This window comes from Vombatus ursinus, unplaced genomic scaffold, assembly GCF_900497805.2.
Source record: "Vombatus ursinus unplaced genomic scaffold, bare-nosed wombat genome assembly UNPS02014809.1, whole genome shotgun sequence".
Taxonomy (NCBI): Eukaryota; Metazoa; Chordata; class Mammalia; order Diprotodontia; family Vombatidae; genus Vombatus; species Vombatus ursinus.
In genome coordinates this window covers 17,665,486-17,688,003 of record NW_020954587.1, presented here as the reverse complement: position 1 = coordinate 17,688,003, position 22,518 = coordinate 17,665,486, and the positions used below count along the sequence as shown (strand labels likewise).

The 22,518-nt window shown below is 39.3% G+C and overlaps 1 protein-coding gene across 10 annotated transcripts in view; it reads left to right on the top strand.

The window, feature by feature from the left end:
• TIAM1 (T cell lymphoma invasion and metastasis 1) overlaps positions 1-22,518 on the top strand; it is a 251,069-nt gene that overhangs the window by 109,335 nt on the left and 119,216 nt on the right. For all 10 annotated transcript variants that reach the window (XM_027875529.1, XM_027875525.1, XM_027875531.1 and 7 more), the window contains one exon: positions 14,897-15,873. In XM_027875529.1, coding sequence (XP_027731330.1) covers positions 14,908-15,873 — 966 coding nt within the window. In that variant the 5' untranslated portion in view covers positions 14,897-14,907. The remainder of the gene's footprint in view (positions 1-14,896; positions 15,874-22,518) is intronic.

Sequence of the window (22,518 nt, the reverse complement as noted above, 5' to 3'; positions counted from 1 at the left end):
TTCTGTTTTTTTATTCTAGATAAACTGTTGAGTTATCAATTTTGTGTTGTCATTCTTTTGTACCTGTCATCATTGCACTGTTTACATTCCCACTTTAAAACAAAACAAACTCAATCCTCTAAAATTTTAATGAAAGGCAAAATTAATGTCCCCAAAACCAGATTAGTGCAATGAAGTTCAAATTTAAATCTTTAGGTACTTAAAATGAGCATTTTCAGTCCAAAGACACCTAATTTATAATTAGTTCTTGATTAGTTCCAGTTCAGGGGGAAGCATTGGTGTGGAAATGTAGAAACTTTGGATAGTTATAGCTCTATAGTTTATTGCTTTTTAAGTTCCCTCAAATATAGTAAAACTTAACATGGAGCCCATGGTTAACTGGATTTCTTTTTGTTCATTTTTGTCCTTTTGATTTTGTAGGAATTGGTAAATGATAGTAAAACAAATTGTTAGGTGTTGAAATAATTGACTTTAGTGATGAGCCATTAAATCAGGGAAGATGCCACTCAGTGTTCTATGCCTGTGTTCTTCTTGTTGTTGTTGTTGTTTTTCGGTCATCTTAGTCATGTCCAGCTCTTCATGACCCCATTTGGGGTTTTCTTGGCAAAGATACTGGAGTGGTTTGCCATTTCCTTCACCAACTCATTTTACAAGTGAGGAAACTGAGTCAAACAGGGTTAAGTGACTTGCCCAGGGTCATATAGCTAGTAAGTGTCTGAGGCTGTATTTGAACTGAGGTCTTCCTAATTCCAGGCCTGGTGTTCTATTCACTGCACCACCTAGCTGCCCCTGTATACCTATTGAACAATGATAACAGTAAGAATGAGACACATTTATATTTTGGACTTTTCCTTCTTTCCCTCCCTCCCTCCCTCCCTCCCTCCTTTCCTCCTTCCTTCCTTCCCTCTCTCCCTCCTTCCCTCTCTCCCTCCTTCTCTCTCTCTCTCTATCTGTCTCTCTCCTGTACTCCTTCCCCTCCCTGCCACTCTATCCACATGATTCACGTTACTGACATAGGCACTTTCAGCTCTTTTACTAAGGTCTGTTTACTAGCTTTTTACTCCTACCATCTCATTCCCTGCATAAATTACTTTACTTATGCCACATTCCTTGCCTGGGATCCCCTCCCACCTTCTTCACTTTTTCAAATCAGGCCCATTTTACCAGACCCAGCTCAAGTCCCACTGACTTTCCTCCCTACTGCTGCATCATGATTTATCCCATAAATAGGTAGTAACTAGAATTAACATTATACAATTGTACATTTCATCATATAGTGTCATTTATTATTCCTATATATAATTATAGAATAGGGCAGGCCTTGGATTCAAGAAGACCAGCGTTTAAGCCTTGACTTAGACATATGCTGGCAGTGTTACTCTGGGCAAGTGCCCTAGGCAACTATGTTGTGGAGAAATTACTGACCTGCATTGGTAGAAAGAGTTTTCTCATCCTGGAGTACCCTACGTTACTGAAATCTATTTGTCTAGTTCCTGTTCCTATTCTCACAGGGATTTCTGTGGCTTGTTTCCTTAATTAGATTAAGACGGATTGGGAAAAGCTTTCTATAGAAGACTTGAATGAAGCCAGGGAAGCCAGGAGGGGGAGATGAGGAACGAGAGGCTTCCAGGCATGGAGGACAGCCAGAGAAAATGGCCAGAGATGGAGTGTTTTGTTTGAGAAACAGCAGGAAAGCCAATGTCACTGGATCAAAGGGATAACTTAAGTAAAATCTCTGTGGTTGGTTTAAGGAAGACCTGTACATACATGCCACCATAGTTCCATCAGATAACCATAATCCTTTTGCAATTAATGTGAGAGAAGTAAAAGATGATCCTTATAGAGATCACAGAAATTGGTATGAAATAGCATTAAGTTAGGGCAATAGAATTGGACAGTAGAATTGGACAGGGAAAGAGAGGAGTTGATCAGTTTCAGTTCAATTCAGTAAACATGTATTAAGCGCCTGTCATGTGCTTTCACTGTGCTAAGTCTTGATAAAAATTTTAAAAAGTCAATATCCTCAAAGAACTCACAATATGATGGGGAAAGACAACACACAAAAAGAGGCTGGAAAGGGGGGGATGGTTAGGAGACCCCAGGGCGCTGGAGCATCTTGTTCAATGGAGGCAGGGATGCAGATACAAAGTGTAATGAGCAGATATACTCTGAAGCTCCATTCACTTGACCAGTTTCCTGGCATTAACTCTGAACGTTCAGTAGTAGGCATCAATCAGTCACAAACATTTATTAAGCGCTTATCATGTGTCAGAAACCATACTAGCCTGTAAGAATCAAATGATACAAATGAGTGTTCAAGGAACTTGTGTTTTACTGGGGATGGGGTACACAAGAGAAAATGTAGAGGCAGTGTGGCATATATGATTGATGTAGAACTTGGGTTTAAGATTTGGACGTGTTGAGTTTGCTAGGCCTAATGGACGCTTAGGAAGGATCCCCACCAGTTGATGCATGACTGAAGTGGAGGAGATGAATTAGGCCTGGATATCTAGCTTTGAGAATCCCATATGTACTTTAATTCATGGAAGCTGATAATCTATCCAAAATGTAGAAGAGAATGTAGCCCGGGACAAAGTCTGTGTAACATTTGCGATAAAGTGTCATGATTTGATTGATGATCCAACAAAGAACACTGATGAAATTGTAGTGAATCCATTTGGCGTCATGGTGGGACTTCTTTCAGAGTTCAGCAAAAGAGTAGAGCAAACAAATGAAGATTTTCTATGGTTAAGGATTGATTGGCAAGGTTTCGATGGCAGTAGAACAAGGGGACAAGGTCAGTTAGAGTACTAAGATCCTGAAGAAAGGAATTTCCACAACTGAATCACGTTATTAAATCTCAGCTGGCATACAGTTATAATCTAATCTCATGGCTGTGTAGTTAAACTTGTATTCTTCCTGTTTGACCATTCTGCTAGCCTCAGGAGTTGTTCCAGACTTTCTGCTTTCTACCTTAAAACCCTAATATCTTCTCTTTCCCTAGAGGACTTCACTTTCCACTTTACTAAGAAAAGAGACCATTCACTCTAAGATCCATTTTCTCTCCATATCTTAAAATCCCTCTGTATCAGTAATCCTTAACTGGGGAGTCTGTGAATTTAAAAATGCTCTGATAACTATATTCAGTATAATTGATTTCCTTTGTAACTGTGATTTATTTTATGCATTTAAAAATAGTATTTCTCTGAGAAGGGGTCCATAATTCCCCTTTGCCTGACTGTCAGAGGGAGTTCATGACACAAAAAAGGTCCAGAATCGCAGCTCTACATAATTTTTTCTCTCCTCTTTTACCCATGTCCTTGATTCTATCGTCTTCCATCTCTGGGCAGTAATTTTTCTTGTCCCATCATTCATGCTCTCTTCTACCTTCCTCTTTCTTATTCTCAGTCTTTCCTTTTCTGATAGCATCCCTTTCGCATGTAGCCCTTCACCCCAATTACTATAAATTAGCTCAGATTGGAAAAATGCTTTACATAAATTATCTCATTTTAGGTTCCACCGTGATTCTAGTTACCTTTGCTGTCATTATCCCCATTTAAATAGGTGAAAAAGTGTGGCTCAGAGCAGAGGTGTTGACGTAGGAAAACTGGGAGGGAAGAAGGAGGAGTAGGGATTGTGGTGAACACAAAGAATGGACTTAAGAGGAATGCTACAGAGGGAAATATAAAAGGGTAGGAGATTATAATAAGAGAAAGGGAGTTTGAGAGTTCAATCATTGTGGCAATGGAACAGTTATGAGTCATGGTGATTTCCCTGTGGGTGGCTATGAGTATAGTGAAACTGTGGGTCATGAGAGCTGAGAAGAAAAGGAGGATGAACTGGAAGGCCAGGGTATTTGTTGTTGTTATTCAGTCATTTTTCAGTCATGTCTGACACTTTGTGACCCTATTTGGGGTTTTCTTGGCAAAGATACTGGAGTAGTTTGCCATTTCCTTCTCCAGCTCATTTTATAGACAAGGAACTGAGGCAAATAGGGTTAAGTGACTTGCCCAGGATCACAGTATTTGAAGCCATATTTGAATTCAGTAAGTTGAGTCTTCCTGACTTCAAGCCCTGCAAACTATCCTCTATATCACCTAGGGTATTCGAGGGGATATTAATGTACATATTGAATTCTCCATGTATGAGGCTTAGAGATAGAATCTGTGACTGAGCTACTAAATTCCTGGGGAAAAGAGGGAAAATGACTGGAAAGCTGGTAGTTTAAAGCAAGTAGTATCTTGCCTGGATGATAACAGTCAGCAAACATATATTAAACACTTATATGTTAAACGTTGTGCTAAGGAGGGGTGACTAGCTGGCACAGTTGATAGAGTGACACCCCAGAGGTAGGAAGACCTGAGTTCAAATTTGGCCTCAGACACTTACTAGCTGTGTGACCCTGGGCAAGTCATTTAGCCTTTGTTTGCCTCAGTTTCCTCATCTGCAAAATGAGCTGGAGAAGGAGAATGGTAAAGCACTGTAGTATCTTTGCCAAGAAAACCCCAGATGGGGTCACAGAGAGCTGCACATGACTGAAAATGACCCAACAATAATAGCAGCAACAACAACAACAACATTGTGCTAGGTGGTGGGGATATAAAGGATGGCAAACACAGTCCCTACTATCAGGGAGCTCACAATCCAGAAAAGGAGACAACATCCAAATAACTGTATACGGACAAGTTAAACACACTGGCTAACTTAGAGATAATCACTGAGGAAGGCACTAGCATTAAGGAGAATTGGGAAGGACTTATTTCAGAAGGTGAGGTTTTAGTTGAGACTTGAAGTAAGCCAGGTTCTGAAGATTGTGACTGAAGGAGGGTCTTGAAATGGAGCAAGGTATATGTCAATTTCTAGCCCTATATATAGGAGGACATGGAGATGGGGAGAGCAACCAGCACTAAAGAGATGTTTGTAAAGCCCTTAGCACAGTGCCTGCCACATAGTGGGGGTTTAATAAATGCTACGGAGGAAGAGAGATGAAGTCAGTCATGATTGATCAGTTAAATTGTTTATCAGTTGTTGATCAAACTGTTGATCAGTCAACAAGCTTACTATGGGTAGGGGATACAAAGACGTAGGAATAGGGACTGGACCTGCAATTTCATTGGTAGAGGGAACTCCCAGATGAAGATATTCCCATTACCAATTTACCTTCCCAAAGGTGTGAGTTGACAGCTTGCCTGCAACTCAACAGTTTTAGAAAATTACTTAGAGTACTAAGGTTGAGTGACTTAACCAAAGCCATACAGTGTCAGAGTCAGGGACTTAAACTCAGGTCTTCCTAACTCCAAAACCAATTCTTTATACATTTTGCCACATTATTTCACAGATCTATACCCATATATCCAGAATAAATACAAGTTGGGTGGGAGTAGTATGTACTTGACTGGAGGGCAGAACTTACTTCTTCCAACTCCCCCTCCCCTCTTTACTTTTCTTGCCTAACCTGGACCCAGCTTCTCCTCCCTTTGCTTGACTTCATCTCTTGACAATACCTTTTGCTTCACCCCTCTGGGGAACAGCTTTCATCTTAAGCCTACTGATGGAAAGAACGTTAGGAATTGGAGGTTTCTGAGGTTACTGTCTCAGAAAACCTAACTCAACCTTGCTTTCAAACCTCTCCCCGCCTTGTTTACTGACTCAGTCGTTTGTGTTCAGTTGTGGTTCTGGATTAATTTCTTCTACTCTGCTTTTGGTAAGCTATGAAAAATCAACAAAATCTCTTTTGTTCATCTCACGCCTCAAGTTGGGAAGGTCCAAGAAATTAGACAGAGGGAGCAGCTAGGTGGTGCAGTGGATAGAGCACCAGTCCTGGAGTCAGGAGGACCTGAGTTCAAATTTGGCCTCAGACACAAAACATTCACTAGCTGTGTGACTCTGGGCAAGTCACCTAAATCCAGTTGCCTCACCCAAAAAAAAAAAAAAAGAAAGAAATTAGAAAGAGATTTGATTTCTCTTTCTGGTGAATATAAAATCTTTTCTCACCCATGTGCTTTAACATTGATGACCTCATTTTTGGTTGGTTGGTATTTGTCTGACAGTCTGCTTCACTGCCTACAAGTCTAAATTACATATAGGACATGTTACACACATATGTCACAGCAAAGTGCCTACTATGTGCTAAGTGTTGTGCTAAGTATTGGAGATACAACAGAGACAATCCCTGCTCTCAAGGAGCTTGCAATCTAATGGGGGAAGACCACAGAAAAGAAAGCTGAAAGGGGGAGATGGGAAGAGAGGGAAGATAAGGGGGGAAAGGTATGCAGCATGGGGCATGATGGAGAAGTGCAATAGCAATATAGCTGGTGGTAAATGGAGTTGTTTATTATTTCAAGTAGTGTTTTACTTGATTCTATAGGACTCTCTAAGTATATCATTGTATCATCAGGAAAGAGCGATAGCTTTGTTTCTTCTTTGCCTGTTCTACTACCTTCAGTTTCTTTTTCTTCTCGTATTGCTAAAGCTAACGTTTCCAGTACTACATTGAGCGACAGTGGTGATAATGGACATCCTTGTTTCACCCCCCCCCCCATCTTATTGGAAATGCTTCTAGCTTGTCTCTATTACATATGATGCTTGCTGAAGGGTTTAGGTAGATGCTACTTATTATTTTATTTCTATACTCTCTAGTGTTTCTAATAGGAATGGGTGTTGTATTTTGTCAAAAGCTTTTTCTGCATCTGTTGAGATAATTATGGTAAATGGAGAGAAGACTGTGTTGAGTCCCCTCAATTAGAAGCCCTAGAGCCCATGGTCCTGCCTTCCAGTCAGAGGGTCAGAGAGACAGAGGGTCCCTGATAAGACATGACTATCAGGCAGGTTCATCTTGTAGGATAATGTACCCAATCCCATTTTCAGCCACCTACACCTCTTTTGAACTTCTTTGGATCTTTCCATTATGCCTTTCTTCCCTCAATGGGAAAGAGAACACAAGAAATAAACATATGTGATAGCAAGGAAAGAAATAATATCATCTATAGGTCTACAGAGTAACAAAAAATGTACAACTATTATATCCACGAATAAACTACATAGCTAACAAATATATCTACAGTACAAGTTCTGTTGATTCAGACTTCACAGCATCTCTCATATATACATGCCCCCTTCTCTCCTCTGACACTGACATTGCCCTGATTCACACCCTCATCACCTCACCTGGGCTATTGCAGTAACCTTCTGGTTGGTCTCTGATCCTCAAGTCTCCCCTCCTTCCATTCCATTCTCCACTCAGCTGTCTTCCTAAAGCACAGATCTGACTGCATCACATGCACTTACCCCATTAGATAAATTCCAACGGTTCCCTTTCCTCTCTGAATTCTGAGGTTCCCGGTAGCCCTGGTACATAATGCAGGGTTTCCCAAATCCTCCATTTGGTGTTCAAAATCCTTCATAAACTGTTGCCCTCCCACTTTTCCAGTCTTCTTAACCCCTCAGTCCTCTCCACATACTCTGCAATCCAGTAAACACTGGCTTCCTTGCTGTTCCTCAAACAAGGCACTCCTGTCTCCTGGCTTGGGACATTTTCAGTTGTCTCCCATGCCCAGATCTTTCTCCCTTCTCATCTCCAGCTCCTGACCTCCTGGCTTTCTTCAAGACTTAGCTAAAATCCCACCTTCTACAAAAAGTCTGAGGTGTATTTGAACAGATATAGTAATTAACACATGTTCACAGTTACATACAAGGCACACATGATTGTAATCTGCCTGCATGTATAACCATTTCTCTAATTTTGCCTGTAAAAGCATGTTAGTTTGGTCACCAGTTGAATGAATGTAGCTCCTCTCTGATGCAATAATCTATCTTCTCCTATAGCTGAATTATTTGATTATATGGGCTGATCATAGGTCTCATTATAACTGTAGCCCTGTATTTTTAAACTAGAACTTGTAATAGAAGGCCCAGGTTGGCTAATAGTTCTACTATATGTGTTCTGTAGGTGTATCTATCCTTTGGGAATCTCTGTCACTGAAGTTCCAAATTAACTTCCTTATGAATTATGTCTTTAGCTTCAGTATCACATAGCCCTCCTTTATCCATTTAGGGTAAAAGTGAGGGTCATCTGATACCCAGTGTTTGTATTTTTTTTCATGTATCCTGATTATGAGAAGTAGCAAATGCAGTCTCCTTCTTTCATTCTCTACTAAATTCTTCCCCCTTCTACTCCTCTCTTCTCTCTCTTTTTTTTTCCTTTAAACCCTCGGAGCAGAACCAATCCATTCCTAGTGCTTCTGTGTTTCTTATTTATCTCCCCCAATGCCCTTTGAAGACAAGACTTTTTTTTTTCTTTAGAATTTTTTTTTCTTATAGCTACTAATAGTTTGGAATTCTTCCTCTGAAAACTGCCTATTCATATCCTTTGACCATTTATTAATTGAGGAATGGTTTTTATCTTTATAAATTTAATTCAGTTCCTTATATATCTTATATATGAGTCCTCTGACAGAGAAAGTAACTATAAAGCTTTTTTCCCATTATACTTTTTTCTCTTCTAATTTTAGCTGTGTTGATTTTATGCAAAAAAAATTTTAATTTTATGTAATCAAAATTGTTCATTTTACCTTCTGTGATTCTGTCTTTTATTTGGTCATGAGCTCTATCAATATACAAAGATATAAAAGGTAACTTCTTCCTTGCTACTCTAATTTGTTAGCAATATTCTTTATGTCTATATCATGTACCTATTTGGCAGTTCTGATCTTTCCCTCAGAAATGCTTGAATATCCATTCCTCCCTTTTCCCCTTACCCCCTCTCCCCCCCAACATGATACTCAATTTTGCAAAGCAACTTATTCTTGGTTCTAAGCCTATCCCTTTTACTGTTTGGAGTATTGTATTCCAGGTTGTCCTCTCATTTGTGGTAGAAACTTTTAGGTCTTGTGTAATCCTGACTAGGAAACTTTGATACTTAAAACTTCTTTTTGGATGCTTGTAGGAATTATTTGATGTGGGAGCTTTGGATTTTGGTTGTAACTTTGCCCTTTTGTTCTAACAGAGCTGGGCAGTTTTCATTTATGATTTCTTGAAATACAATGTCCAAATATATTGAGAATATTGAAGGATTTTCTTTATCATGGATTTCAAGAGGTCCATCAAATCTAAACTCTCTGTCCTTGACCTCTTTTGCAAGTCAGTTGTTTTTGATAGAACATATATTTTCTTATTTTTTTTTCAGTCTTTTGATTTTCTTCCAATATTTCTTATTGATTTGTGGAGTCATTGGTTTCTGTTTGATCTATTCAATTTTGGGGAAAATCCATTACTTAGATAACATTTATGACTTTCTCTGATTTCTCCTGATTCTTTCAAGTGCTTTTTTTCATTTTTTTAAAAAAATTATGCTTCATGTCTTCTAGGTATTCAAGTGATCCTTGTGGAAAATCCATTTTTGCCTTTGAATCTCTGCTTACAATTGTTACGGAGTTAGATTTGTAATAATCATTAATACTGGTTGATTTTTTCTTTGCTTACTCATTTCTCCAGCTTTAGTTCCTGAATTGGGGCTTTGGGCCAGAGCCATACGCTGCCCTCTGTTGTTCTTTTGGGTGGATAATGAGCCCTGGTGGGTCTTCCAGATTCTTGCACCAGCCCCCCTTCATGGCATTTGGCTCTCTAAGATCCAGAGAACTGGATCTTCAGGACCTCTTTTGCATCGCTGGACAGAGTGTTAGGGATTTCAAAGCCCCTAGGCTTAGATTTTTCTAGTCTGAGCACTGAGGCACATTGTTGGTTAGCAGTGTTCCCGCAGGCTTCCAAAGTGCCTATGCTGGGGCTTTCTCAAGGGAGCCTTCTAATTCTGACACATCTGGACATAGAACCTAATAGGTTACACTTGTCTGTTTTCTGGTTGCGCTGACACTTGTTTTGCTTGAAAGTTTCCCCTTTCTCTTGCTGTTGGGCTTTTGGCTAAGCTTTTGTGAACCTCTAGGGTTGAAGAAGTCATGATAGTTTTTCACTGGATTTCTTGATCATACTTGGTTCAGGCATGAATTGGAGGAGGGGTGGTTCTGAAGTGTGTGGGAGCTAGGAGGCCCTCTTGGTAAAAAATCTCCTGTCCTCTTGTTGAGCTTTTTGCCTCAACCAATTTTTGACTCTTACAGTACTGGAGAATTCCCAAAGTCAGATTTCTCATGATCCAATTCTGAGTTTGAAGACCTAGTGCTCTTGTAATACTTGTTGTCACCACTTGCCTGTTTTCCTATAAAAATTTGTCAAGGTCTACGGACCATGACATCAAGAAGATGATACTGTGACTTTCAAGTGAATTGGATTTAAGTAGGGGAGGGCTGTTCAGAGTCACCAGCCTCACTTTCTCCTCTAGAGCCATCTGGGTCCAGTGGCAAGATATAGATCAGGCCCCCAACGATCTGTATGTGTTCTATGGAAAGTCGTTGTTTGCAGTATCTCAATGGTATCTTGAATAAGCTTTACTTGTTTCCAATTAGTGCTGAAGCTTCATTGAAAGATGGTAGAGATGGGTATATTTGAACCATTTTATCCAACTTCCTTGAAAATTTTCAAGCTTGCTTTGATACATCTCAGTTATGGCTAATTACTTCAAAAGCTGCAAAAACTATTTTCCTCAGCTCTCTAGTTATAGATGTGTAAGTAGTAAGAAGGGTGTGATTGTAAGAGTTATGAAAAAGTAGAAACCACAGCATTTGGCATCTGACTGGAACACTCAAAGTATATTACTCTTGTCAGGAAGAGGGAAATTTGGAAGAGGGGTGGGATTTGGGGAAAAGATAAATGAGTTCTGTTTTGGTTATGTTGAGTTTGACATGCCTGCGGGACATCCTGGGGTGATCAATAACATTGGATGTTACAGCATTGTCAAAAAGGATGAGAATAGAGAAAAGGCTGTATTCAGATTTGGCAATTTAGAGATAATTGGTAACTTTAGGAAGAACATTTTCAGTTGAGTGATGAGGTAGAAATCTACATTGCAAAAAGCTGAGAAGGTAGTCAGAGGAGAGGGAAACAGGCAACAAGTGTAGACAGCTTTTTTGTAAAATTTTTTATTAGAAATGGAGACAGGATGATGGAGGATTGGAAGAAATTTTGATTGGAAATGGAGACAGGATTGAGGAGATGGAAGGTCTCATGAAGCTTTTTTTAAGAATAGGGCAGACTTTGGGAATGTTTGTAGGCAGCAGAGAAAGAACTAGTAGATGGGGACAGGTTGAAGATTAGAGAGAGGAGGAGAGGTGATGGTGGAGGCAATCTCCTAGAGAAAAATGGGAGGGGAATGGAACCAAGGACACATGGAGAGGGGTTAGCTTCAGCAAGGAGAAAGGCCACCTCATTATCAGAGTACAGGAGCAGAGAGTATGGAATGATGTCAAGAAGTTGAGAGATATAGAGATGAAAAGAACAAGGAGTTCATGGATAATGGCCTCTTTTATTGGTAAAGTATGAGGTAAGGTTCTCAGCTCAGAGATTTGAGAAAAATGGAGGTGAGGAAGATCTGAAGATAGAAGAGGAGGTTTGTAACTGCCTCTATATGGAATAAGTCAGAAAAACAGAATTTCTTAACTGTAGTGAGGGCCCAATTGAAATTAGATAACCTATATTTATAATAGACCCAGTCAGCTTTGTTCTATTTCTTTAACTTTCTTCTGTAGCATGAACACAGGAGCAAAGGAGACATATGATAGAACTAATTCAGGGCTGAGGTTTTCCAAGGAATGATTAGAGATTGGTCAAGGGGCCAAGGGATTTGGGAATAGAGGACAGTGTGGAGTTGAACGGGCTAATTATAAAGTCAAGAATGGGAAAGGAAGAAAGTGAAATCAGAGCAGCTCTAATGGCCTGAGAAAATAGTGAGGGGTGAGGGATTTGAAGTTATTATGAGGGCAGAGAATAGGCTTAGAGGGTAAGCCACAGGAGAGATCAAGTGTAATAGATTATGATCAAATAAAGGAATGTAATACTTTTTGACCTTATAGTTGGAACACTTGTGGGTGATAGTGAGATCTGGTGTGTGAGCGTTGTTGTATGCAGCTGAGGTGGAAATATGGAGTAGGTCTTGGGATTTGAGGAGAAAAAGGAACTGGGAGGTTAGGGTGTTTGAAGGAACATCTAACATGTTTGTTGAAGATCCCTCGTATAAAAGTAGAAATTAGGGAGGAGAAGATTGTGAGCAAGGAATGGAATATTCCATAGAGACAACTTGCTTCTCTGAGCCTAAGAGGATGAAGAGAATTTTAAAAAATGAACGATAAAGGGAAATTCATAAATGATTAAGCAGATACAATGGAAAGAGGAGGGCATCAGAGAAAAAAGGAATGAGAAATGGTAGGATGTAAATAATGATATGAAAGAGGTAGATTGGGAAGGGGGCTTTTGCCCTGGGAGACAATGTCATTGAATTAGTGGGATTAAGGGGAACCATGAGGGTCAAATTTGTTAGCTATGGGTGCCAGCTGGTTGGAGATGGAGGACAGTACTAGTGAGGCATTTCTTTTCTAAACTCTGTGGAACCAAATGTGTTGGTGGCCAGGGGTTCAGGTTTGAGGTCCCCTAGGAATCCATTGAATTCACATGTAGTATCAGCATAGTAATTATGTCATAATATAACAGACACAGAATATACCCAAGAGCTAGTCTGCAAATGGAGGTCTTGGTGACCTCATTTGGTGTTTTCAGATACTGAAGTGGTCTACCATTTTCTTCAGCTCATTTTATAGACAAGGAACTGAGGCAAACAGGGTTAAGTGACTTGCCCAGGGTCACACAGCTAGTAAGTGTCTGAAGCCAGATTTGAACCCAGGAAAATGAATTTTCCTGACTTCAGGCCCAGCACTCTATCCACTGCACCACCTAGCTGCCCTAAACTACATTTTAGTGAACTAAATTGAGGCCTGGTCAAGGTAGTAGTGTACCTTTATCCAAGGTCAAAATCTTTACAATTCATGGCATGATGTTTGAGGCTCAGTCATAGGATGGCACCATAGAATCTTAGTGTTGGAATGCACTTCAATGACGATCTAGGCCAATGTGTACCTGAAGCACAAACCCCTAATACATAGTTATCCTGACTTTGTTTGAACAAGTCCTGTGACCAAGAGCTCACTCTTTATTGAGGAAGTTCATTCTTCTTTAGGAAAGCATTTCAACTTGTTTATAGTCTGAAGAGACACATGGACCAGTTAAATAACAGCCTTAAAGCACTGTATAACTTGGTGCCAAATCTTTTGGAGGGATAATAATTCTTATTATGGAGGTCATAGCATGAAGAGATTGCTATAAGCTGGAATAATAGATGTAATAGGTGAGCAAATTTGCATTTGATGATTATCTTAGCTTTTGTTTTTAGACTTTATTTTTCCTGTTTGTTTCTTAACATCTTTCTCCCTTCGCTATTTTAATTTAAAATCCATGAATGATTCTCAAAACAGAATTGTTAATGGTACTGTTTGACAGTTGCTTAGAAATTGTCGTATTTATTGATTGCCAGTTAGTAGACTGTATAGACAAAAAGGCTATTCCAGAGGCAGTGTGGCCACAGTGAATGGAAGACCTAGGAAGTCCCTTTTCTGACATGTAACCTTGGGCAAATCACTTAACCCCTCAGTGCTCCAGAGATTTCACTAAGACTGGAAATTGCAGTTTCTTTTAGACTGAGAAGTTGGGTTTCCTTAATGGGAGTTCACTATTCAAGTAAACTCCCAGCTCTGGTCCTATCTCTGTCTATCTAGCTCCTGTGTGGCAATACAAAATTACAGCGTGGAAATGTGTTCAGTATTCCTTCCCTCTTACAATATGTCCTCTGTAGAGTTGGAATGGGGTAGCCCTCCCTGGTGCTTTTGTTTTTAAATGCCGTGCTAGGTTTTTGGCTGCTGCTTAAAGACAGTGGAAGTGGCAATGAGTTTTTTGCTTTGGAATATTTAATTCCTTCCAGTGAGAAAAGTAGCTCCTAAAAGCTGAGTCATATTTAGTGGTTTCATAATGTATCTTTCTGTTTGCAATGGTGTACCAGATTAATGTTCTTTGGTTAGATTTGTTCCCAGAAATAAACTCATTAGCATGTTGCTAAACAGAGAGCTAGTTTTTTTTCCCTTTACTCACAAGCATCTTACTTAAAAGTTGTCTTTTAAGAAAAAAAAGCCTGTGGAATTACAGGTAAAATTTCTTTTTCCTTACAGGTTGGACCTCTAGATAGTTGATATGACTTATACTTTAAGGATTTCCATTTTTTTTATTGATTACATTACATGGTTAAATCTGGAGTACAAGGGAATAAATTTTCTGTAATAAGGTTATCTAATGAATACTTATGCTGAAATTGACAATAATTGATAATAATAATTGATAATTATAGCCACAGCCTCCTCACTCTCTATTCCCCCTGCGCTCACAGAGAATGATGATTAAAAGGAGATTCTCCTATGTTATCTAAGGAGATAGCGGAGGAAGCCAGTCAAATTCAATTAAAAATATCTTTCCCCTTTCTACAATGACAGAAGGCAAACCAACAATCTGGCCAGTTAATTTTTTTAGGGGGTAGATGATAGAATTTTATTAGCTCAATTTTTAAATTCAATTTACTGGGGCCCTGTCACTAGCATTTATTAAGTGCCTGATACAGGCACTGTGCTAAGTGCTATAACCTCTAGGCTAAGGCAAATATTTGTAACCCCCCTGTTCAGAATCCCCATCCCTTAGTGTCAGTTCTTGCAGAGGTCAGGAATTCTCACTTTACAGAATACCAGATGGAATGTACCTATTGAGTGCTATTAGAACAGCTGTGATTATCTTCATAATTCCTGTGAGATAAGGTGTTTTACCTTTCTTCTCCCATTTTTGTTTATTTTTTGGAATGCCTGTACCTACTAGTGATTCAATTAATCAAATTTCTTCCACCCCACACCCCTTTGTCTTACAGACCATAAAACCATGGGAAATACAGAAAGCCAAAATGTAGAGCACAGGTTTTATGGTGAGAAGCAGGGGAGCCTGTCAAGGAAGCATACATCCCATTCTCTTCGCCTGTCCAACAAGACCCGACGAATGAGGCATGCTTCCTCTGCAAGAGTGATCCATAGGAATTCTGAAGTGAGCACTCGATCCAGCAGCACTCCTAGCATCCCACAGTCTCTGGCAGAAAATGGCATGGAGCCCTTCTCCCAAGAAGGCAACCTAGAAGATTTTGGGAGCCCCGTTTGGGTGGGCCGGGTGGGTATGGGCTTGAGACCTGTCTCTTGTCATACTGATTCTTCCATCACTCCTAGTATAGACAGCAGCACAATCCTTACAGCAGCCTCTGCACAAAGCGTGCCAGACTCTGAGGAGAGCAGGCTTTATGGGAATGACTCTATGTATTTGCCTGAGGGAGGCAGAAAGCAGCGTCCCTATACAACCAATGGGACCACATTCATGGAAACTTCAAGCTTTAAAAAGAAACGCTCAAAATCTGCAGATATCTGGCGGGAGGACAGTTTGGAATTTTCACTGTCTGATCTGAGCCAAGAACATTTAACAAGCAACGAAGAGATCTTGGGTTCAGTGGAAGAGAGAGACCGTGGGGAAGATCGAGGGATGGAAGCCAGGGATGGTTCCCAGCAGCTGAGTACCTGCCATCGTGCCAATTCCCTGGGTGTCTTGTATGTACCCCAGAATAACGGCGTAAAAGCAAATCATGGACCAAGGAGCAAATTTGTGGGATATTGTGGGAATTTAATGTCTGATGTTCCAGATCTTGCAAACCGTAAGATGCCATCAGCTGTTGCCGAGGATACTCCTCCATACAGTAATTATAATACACTTCCCTGTAGGAAATCTCACTGTCTTTCTGAAGGTGCCACCAACTCACAAATTAGCCATAGCAACAGCATGCAAGGCAGAAGAGCAAAAACAACTCAGGTAAAGTGATTTAATTCTACTTAAGCGTTTTAGAAAAGATCTTTAAAAATACACAACTTTGCTGTTAGAGTATTCCATTCATTTTGATCAGCTTTTAATCTTTCTGACTAATATTTTAGGACGACTGGGTGATATGCTGGTAGCTCTGTTGATACAGGAGGATCTCTTCTCGATCCCTTATCTTGTAGTTTCTTGGATAAGGGGTAGGGCTTAAGAGAAGGAGAAGAAACAGGAAATGGGAGTAACTTGTCAGTGCAAACTTGACTATGATTAGAGTTCCTTTCTTTCAAACATTCTACCTTAGAAACATTGTTACCATGGACAGAATACTTTTGGTTGTTGGTTATAGGGAGACTGGAAGCTTGACTTCTAAGGGTTTTTTTTTAGCCTCTAAATCTAATTTGATGGTCCTTCAGATGGGTGGGAGGACAGTTAGAAGGGAACTAGTCTTGGTTGGAGTTCTTACTTCAGAGATACTCTGAATGAGTGGAGTAGCTTGTGTTTGGTTTTCTTTGCTATAGAGTAAGTGGTTGGCAGGCTATATTCTGTCTTATAGGAACCATTTCAATCTCCTTTTCCTTCCTGGGTAAGACAGTTGGAAAAACCAAGTTCCATTCCTTGCCTTACACCCAGTTAGTTCAAACTTGATTGAGTGAACTAAAATGCTTTTGACCTCAGCTTTCTCCTCTGTAAAATGTGAACTCTAATGCTTGCCCTACCCACCTCCTAGTGTAGTTTCAAGTATTAAGTGATTAATTTATGTGAAATTGCTTTGAAAAACTAAAATTTCTATGTAGATACAAGGTCATAGTTATTGTCACTGTTGTTATTACTACTACTACTACTAATAATAATGCTAACAGAATCTTTCCCTGATACTCATTCTGTTCTTGTCCCTAAGTTTCTTATAGAGGAAGTCTTTGGTTTTTGTTGGAGGCACTACCTAGGGCAATTTCCCTTTAAGTTACTTATATCAAAAACTACAGCAGGACCAGGACCACAAGATAAGCTTCAGATCGTTCTGCTTAGACTAGATTGGAGGTAAGCAGTAGGTAGGCAAACAATCATGGCCAGAAATGGTGTGTCTATTTGGCATATTAGTCTGTCTTCAGAAGATACTAATTCATACTCTCAAAACACCATAGCATCTTTTGCTCAATGACTATTGTCAGTGGAATGAAGGGACTGAAACTATAGAACAGATTCAGAGACTGGGTTAGAAGATGAAAAATTGCATTTGTTTTTAATGACTTAGTTGCCATTTTTATCCATATTACCTTTTTCTTTTTTGGTCTCTGAGTACAATGATGTTTGCATCCTATCTTGTGACCTACAAAAAAAAGATTCTTAACTTGGGAAGGTGAGCATCAGGTATGGGTCCTGATAATCAAACTGAGTTTTATTTTTGTTTTTATTCTTTACCAATATTGTTTTCTCCAGTGATCTATAATCACAGCCATGGTACACTAGGTTTTGAGTGTTTTTCCTTTCAATTAATATGACTCAGGGGGTCAATGAGAAAGATAAGTGAGAGATATCTAAAGAGCGAATAAATGGAAGATTTTATAGAATTCACAGAAGTGATTACCATGCTGAAGTTTAAGAGGGAAAAATGTCTTCTTATAATTAACCTCAAACTTGAATTTGAGAAGCTATGCACAGAACATATTTTCCAAATTTTATATTTGTGTCTAGCTCCCTGTTGGCTAGCTGGTTCCATGTCTTCAAAACTGAAGAAAGCCAGGTAGAGATGTTTTTAGGTGGATATATAAATGGAGTTTAAACCCATTGGGCAGTGTGCTTAGTATGTGCCTTGTACATTGTAGATGCTTAATCAATGTTATTGACTGCATAGATGGTGCTAACAGAAGATTCTCAAAAGATTCTATTTCCATGTTAGAAGGTGGCTGTCTAAGGACTGAATGTAAAGACTACGATTCCAAGCAGCAAGGGACCTTAGAGATTATCAAGTCTGATCTATTCATTTTTTACAGATAAGGAAACTGAGCTTCATAGAAGGTAAATGTCTTCTTCAAGGTCAGAGGAATAAGGAAAAGACCTACGAGTTCCCAATGCCGATCACAAATTTCTATGACTTATTAGATAAGACCTAGATAAAGCCTGATGCTCGAGTGTACATTGGGTGAATCTGGCTCCTGTGTATATATGTCCAATATTATATACTGCCTCAAATACTGAGAGAATCTGAATTAGAGATAGGTTCTATTCATCTCTATAGACACATTGCCTCCAGAGTTTAATTAGAATCCAGTTTTTCTTTTGAAACAGGATTAGAATCTGGCCTCAGACCAAACACTTGACATTTACTAGCTGTGTGACCCTGGGCAAGTCACTTAACCCCAATTGCCTTTAAAAAAAAAAAAAAGAAACAGGATTAGAACTTCACTTTCCAATGTGCTTATATAATTATAAAATTTTCATTTTTGCATAATAATCTTTCCTGTCCTTCTGTTGGGACTTTTGAAGAAGATCTAGAGAAATTCATTAATGCCATTTAAGAGGAAAGGCCACATTCTCTGTTTAAAGACTAAGAATTTTAGTGCAGCCATTTGAATATAACTTTCACTGAGCAGTTGTTTTTAAGATAAATTTCAAAGAAAATCATTACTGATAATATATGATATGGGCCTGTTATTGAGTCCAATGGCAATAATTTGACACTCCTATCAATTTATATTAATCTCTGTTTGGCAGAAGGTGGATAATTCCCTTTTTACTACCTCATAGCATATGGGATACTACTTGCTATCAGTTAGGTATAGTAACAAGGCAAGACATTTCCCAACCAAGCCATAGCTCACAGGATCATAGAACTTAGAGCTGGCAGTGACCAAAGAAACCATCTAGTTCAACCTTATTTCACAGGGGAAGAGACCAAGATCCAGATAGATTGAATAACTTGCCAAAGGTTCCACAGATAAGTGACAAAAATCACTTGAACCCAGGTCCTTTGACTCTAAAGCCTGTACTCTTCCTCTTCCTTTGACTGTACTGCCTCTTGTTGCTGTGGTTCTAATGGATGATTCCTTTAAAGATGATTTAGAATCATAGAGTGATGGAATTGTAGAGGTGCAAAAGGAAGAAAATCTTTAGTGTGTCATCTATCTCATCCATATCCCTTAGAGATGGTGAAATTAAAATCCAGATCAATTAAATTATTTGCCCAAGATCACAAAGATAGCAACAGAGATAGGACTTAAGTTTCCTGACTCCTAATTCAGTGCTCACGGGGGGAATTTTTCCAATAAATATGAACATAGTTGGATTTTAATATTGAAATGTGGAAGTATTCTCAGTACCCACTATACTATAGTTGTTGAGAGGCAAGTACAATCTGTCTAGCTCATTACTCTCTTCTCTTTCTCTGCTAGAAAGCCATCCACACTGGGTGCCTCCATTTCATTTCTTCTTACTCTCTTCCGAACTCTAACCCTTTGCAGTCTCATTTGGCTTCTGACTTCATCTTTCAACTGATACTGCTCTTTGTAAAGGTTCCAATGACCTCTAAATTGCCAAATCTAATGGCCTTTTCTCAATCCTTATCCTTCTGTAGCCTGTGACACTGTTGCTCACCCTATTCTTTTGATATTCTCTCCCTCTAGCTTTTTCTGACGTGATTCTCTTGAGAATCTCCTGGTTCTCTTGCTATCTGTCTAACCTCCTTCTCAGTCTCCTTTGCTGGTTCTTCATGTCATATGAACTCAATACAGTCGTTCCCTAAGTCCCTGCCCTGGACCCTCTTCTACTTCTGTTTTCATTTGTTTGGTTATCTCATCAGTTGCCATGGAGTCAAGTATCATATTTATGTAGATAATTGCCAGATCACTATATCCAGCCCTTACCTGTTTTCTGAGCTCCAGTGTCTAATCACTTCCTTTTGATCATCTGGAACTGGATATCTGGTAGTCAAACTCCGCATATCCAAAACTGAACTCATTTTCTTTGCCCCCAAAACCTTCCACCTTCCCAACTTCCCTATTAATTTTGAAAATCCTTCTACTTACCTAGAATTGCAACTTCAATGTCATCGTCACATCCTTTCTCACTCCAAATATCTAATTCATTGTCAAATCTTGTCATTCATAGCATCTCTTATATCCCTTCTCCATTCACACATTTCACACATTCACCCTGGTTCATTCCCTCGTCACTTCTCAACTGGACAATTACAATAGTGTTCTAATTGGTCTCCCTGCCTCTTTTTTCCCTGTTCCAGTACATCTTCCATTCAGCTGGTTAAGTGATTTTCCTAAAGTGCTTGTTTGACCTTGTCACTCCCTGTTGTTTTCAGTCATATCTAACTCTTTGTGACCTCGGACCATGGCATGCCAGGCCCTTCTTTCCTCCATTTTGAGTTCTCAAAGTCTGTCCAAGTTCATATTCATTTTCATTGTTTCCATGACACTATCCATCCATTTCATCCTCTGCTGTCCCCTTTTCCTTTTGCCTTTAATCTTTCCCAACATCAGGGTCTTTTCCAGTGAGTCCTCATATGTGGTCAGAGTATTTCAGCTTCACCTTCAGTGTTTGATCTTCTAATGAGTAGCTTGCTCTCAAAAGTGTTGATTCTTCGGTGTTCAGCTTTCCTTAAAGTCCAACTCTCACAGCCATACGTTGCTACTGAAAAAAACATAGCTTTGATTTTATGAACCTTTTTTTGGCAAGGTAATGTCTCTGCTTTTAAGCTGTCCAGGTTTGTCACAGCTTTCCTTCCAAGGAGCAAGCATATTTAATTTCATGGGCAATTGCCATCTGCAATGATCTTGCAGCCTAAGCATATAAAACCTGACACTGCTTCCATTTCTTCTCCCTCTGTTTGCCAGGGAGTGATGGGGCCAGTTGCTGAGATCTTAGTTTTTTTGGTGTTAAACTTCAAGCCAGGTTTTATACTCTCTTCTTTTAACCCTCATCAATTGGCTTTCTTAATTCCTCTTCACTTCTTGCCATCAGAGTGGTATCATCTGCATATGTGAGATTATTTATTTCTCCTGGTAACCTTAATTCTGGTTTTTGATTCCTCTAACCTGGCATTTCTCGTGATGGTACTCTGCATATAAGTTAAATAAATAAGGTGGCAGTATGCAGCCTCATTGTAGTCGTTTTCCAATTTTTTTTTTTTTGGTCCTTTTCCAATCTCAACCCAACCGGTTGTTCAATGTTCAGTTCTAACTGTTGCGTACAGGTTCCTCAGGAGGCAAGTAAAATGATCTGCTACTCCCATCTGTCTGAGGACTTGCCACATTTTGTTGTGATTCATGTCGTCAAAGACTTTAGTGTAGTCAGCAAAGCAGAAGTAGATGTTTTTCTGGAACTCCCTTGCTTTCTTAATAACCTAGTGAATGTTGGCAATTTGGTCTCTAATTCCTCTACCACTTCTGGTAATTCTCAGTTCACATTGTACCAGACTAGAGCCCTCAGAGCTCATATTGGTCTGATCAGTTGGACACACCATACCTTGCTTCAACATAGTGATGTCATTTTGGTCCTCTTCAAGAACAAAGGCAACAACCATTGCTGAAGCCTAGCTTGCAGAATCTTAAGCATAACCTAACTGGCATGTGAAATCAGCACAATTGTTCTATAATTTATATATACCTTGGCCTTGCTCTTCTTTAGGATTGGGACATAAACTGATCTTTTCCAATCCAGTGACCACTGTAGTATTTTCCAAATGGTGCTGGCATATTGAATGCAGCACTTAAACAGCATCATCTTTTAGGGTTTTAAATAGCTCAGTTGGAATTCCATCACCTCCACTCACCTTATTGTTAGCAATGTTTCCTAAGGCCCACTTGACTTTATTCTCAGGATGTCTAGGAAGAGAAAAAGGACTCATGTACAAAAATATTTATGGCAGTTCTTTTTGTGGAGACAAAGCACTAGAATCTAAGGGTGTACCATAAACTGGGGAATGGCTAAACAAGTTATGGCATATGAATGTGATAGAATAGTACTGTTCAGATAAATGTGATGCATACCTGAGTTTCTTTGTATGAAGTGATACAGAATGAAGTGACCAGAACAAGGAAAACAATTTATACAATAACAATACTGCAAAGACAATTTTGAAAGACTAAGGAATCTGATCAGCTCAATGACAAACCACTATTCCAGAGACCTCATGATATAACATGCTACCCCCTCCTGACAGAAGTAATGGACTCAGATTGCAGACTGAGACATTTTGCATATGGCCAATGTGGGAATCTGTTTTGACTATACATATATTTGTTTTTTTTTTTCTTTTTCAATTGTGGGAGGGAGGTGTGGGAAGGAAAGAAGGTAGATTTTTGCTCAATGAGAAAAAGTTAAGGTCTTTTTAAGTACCAAATCTCTGATACTATATTGTACAGAAGAGTAACTCATTAGGTATGCATTTAGAGTAGTTTACCTCTGAGATCCCCTCAGGCTTTATGAGTCTATTATTTTTCTGAAGTCTGCCTGCTCATCATTTCTTACAGAACAATATACCGCAACTTGTTCAACCATTCCCCAAATGATGGGCTTCCCCTCAATTTCCAATTCTTTTCCACCACAAAAAGAGCTGCTATAAATATTTTTGTACATGTAGGCCCTTTTCCCATTTTTATGATCTCTTTGGGATATAGTCCTAGAAGTGCTATT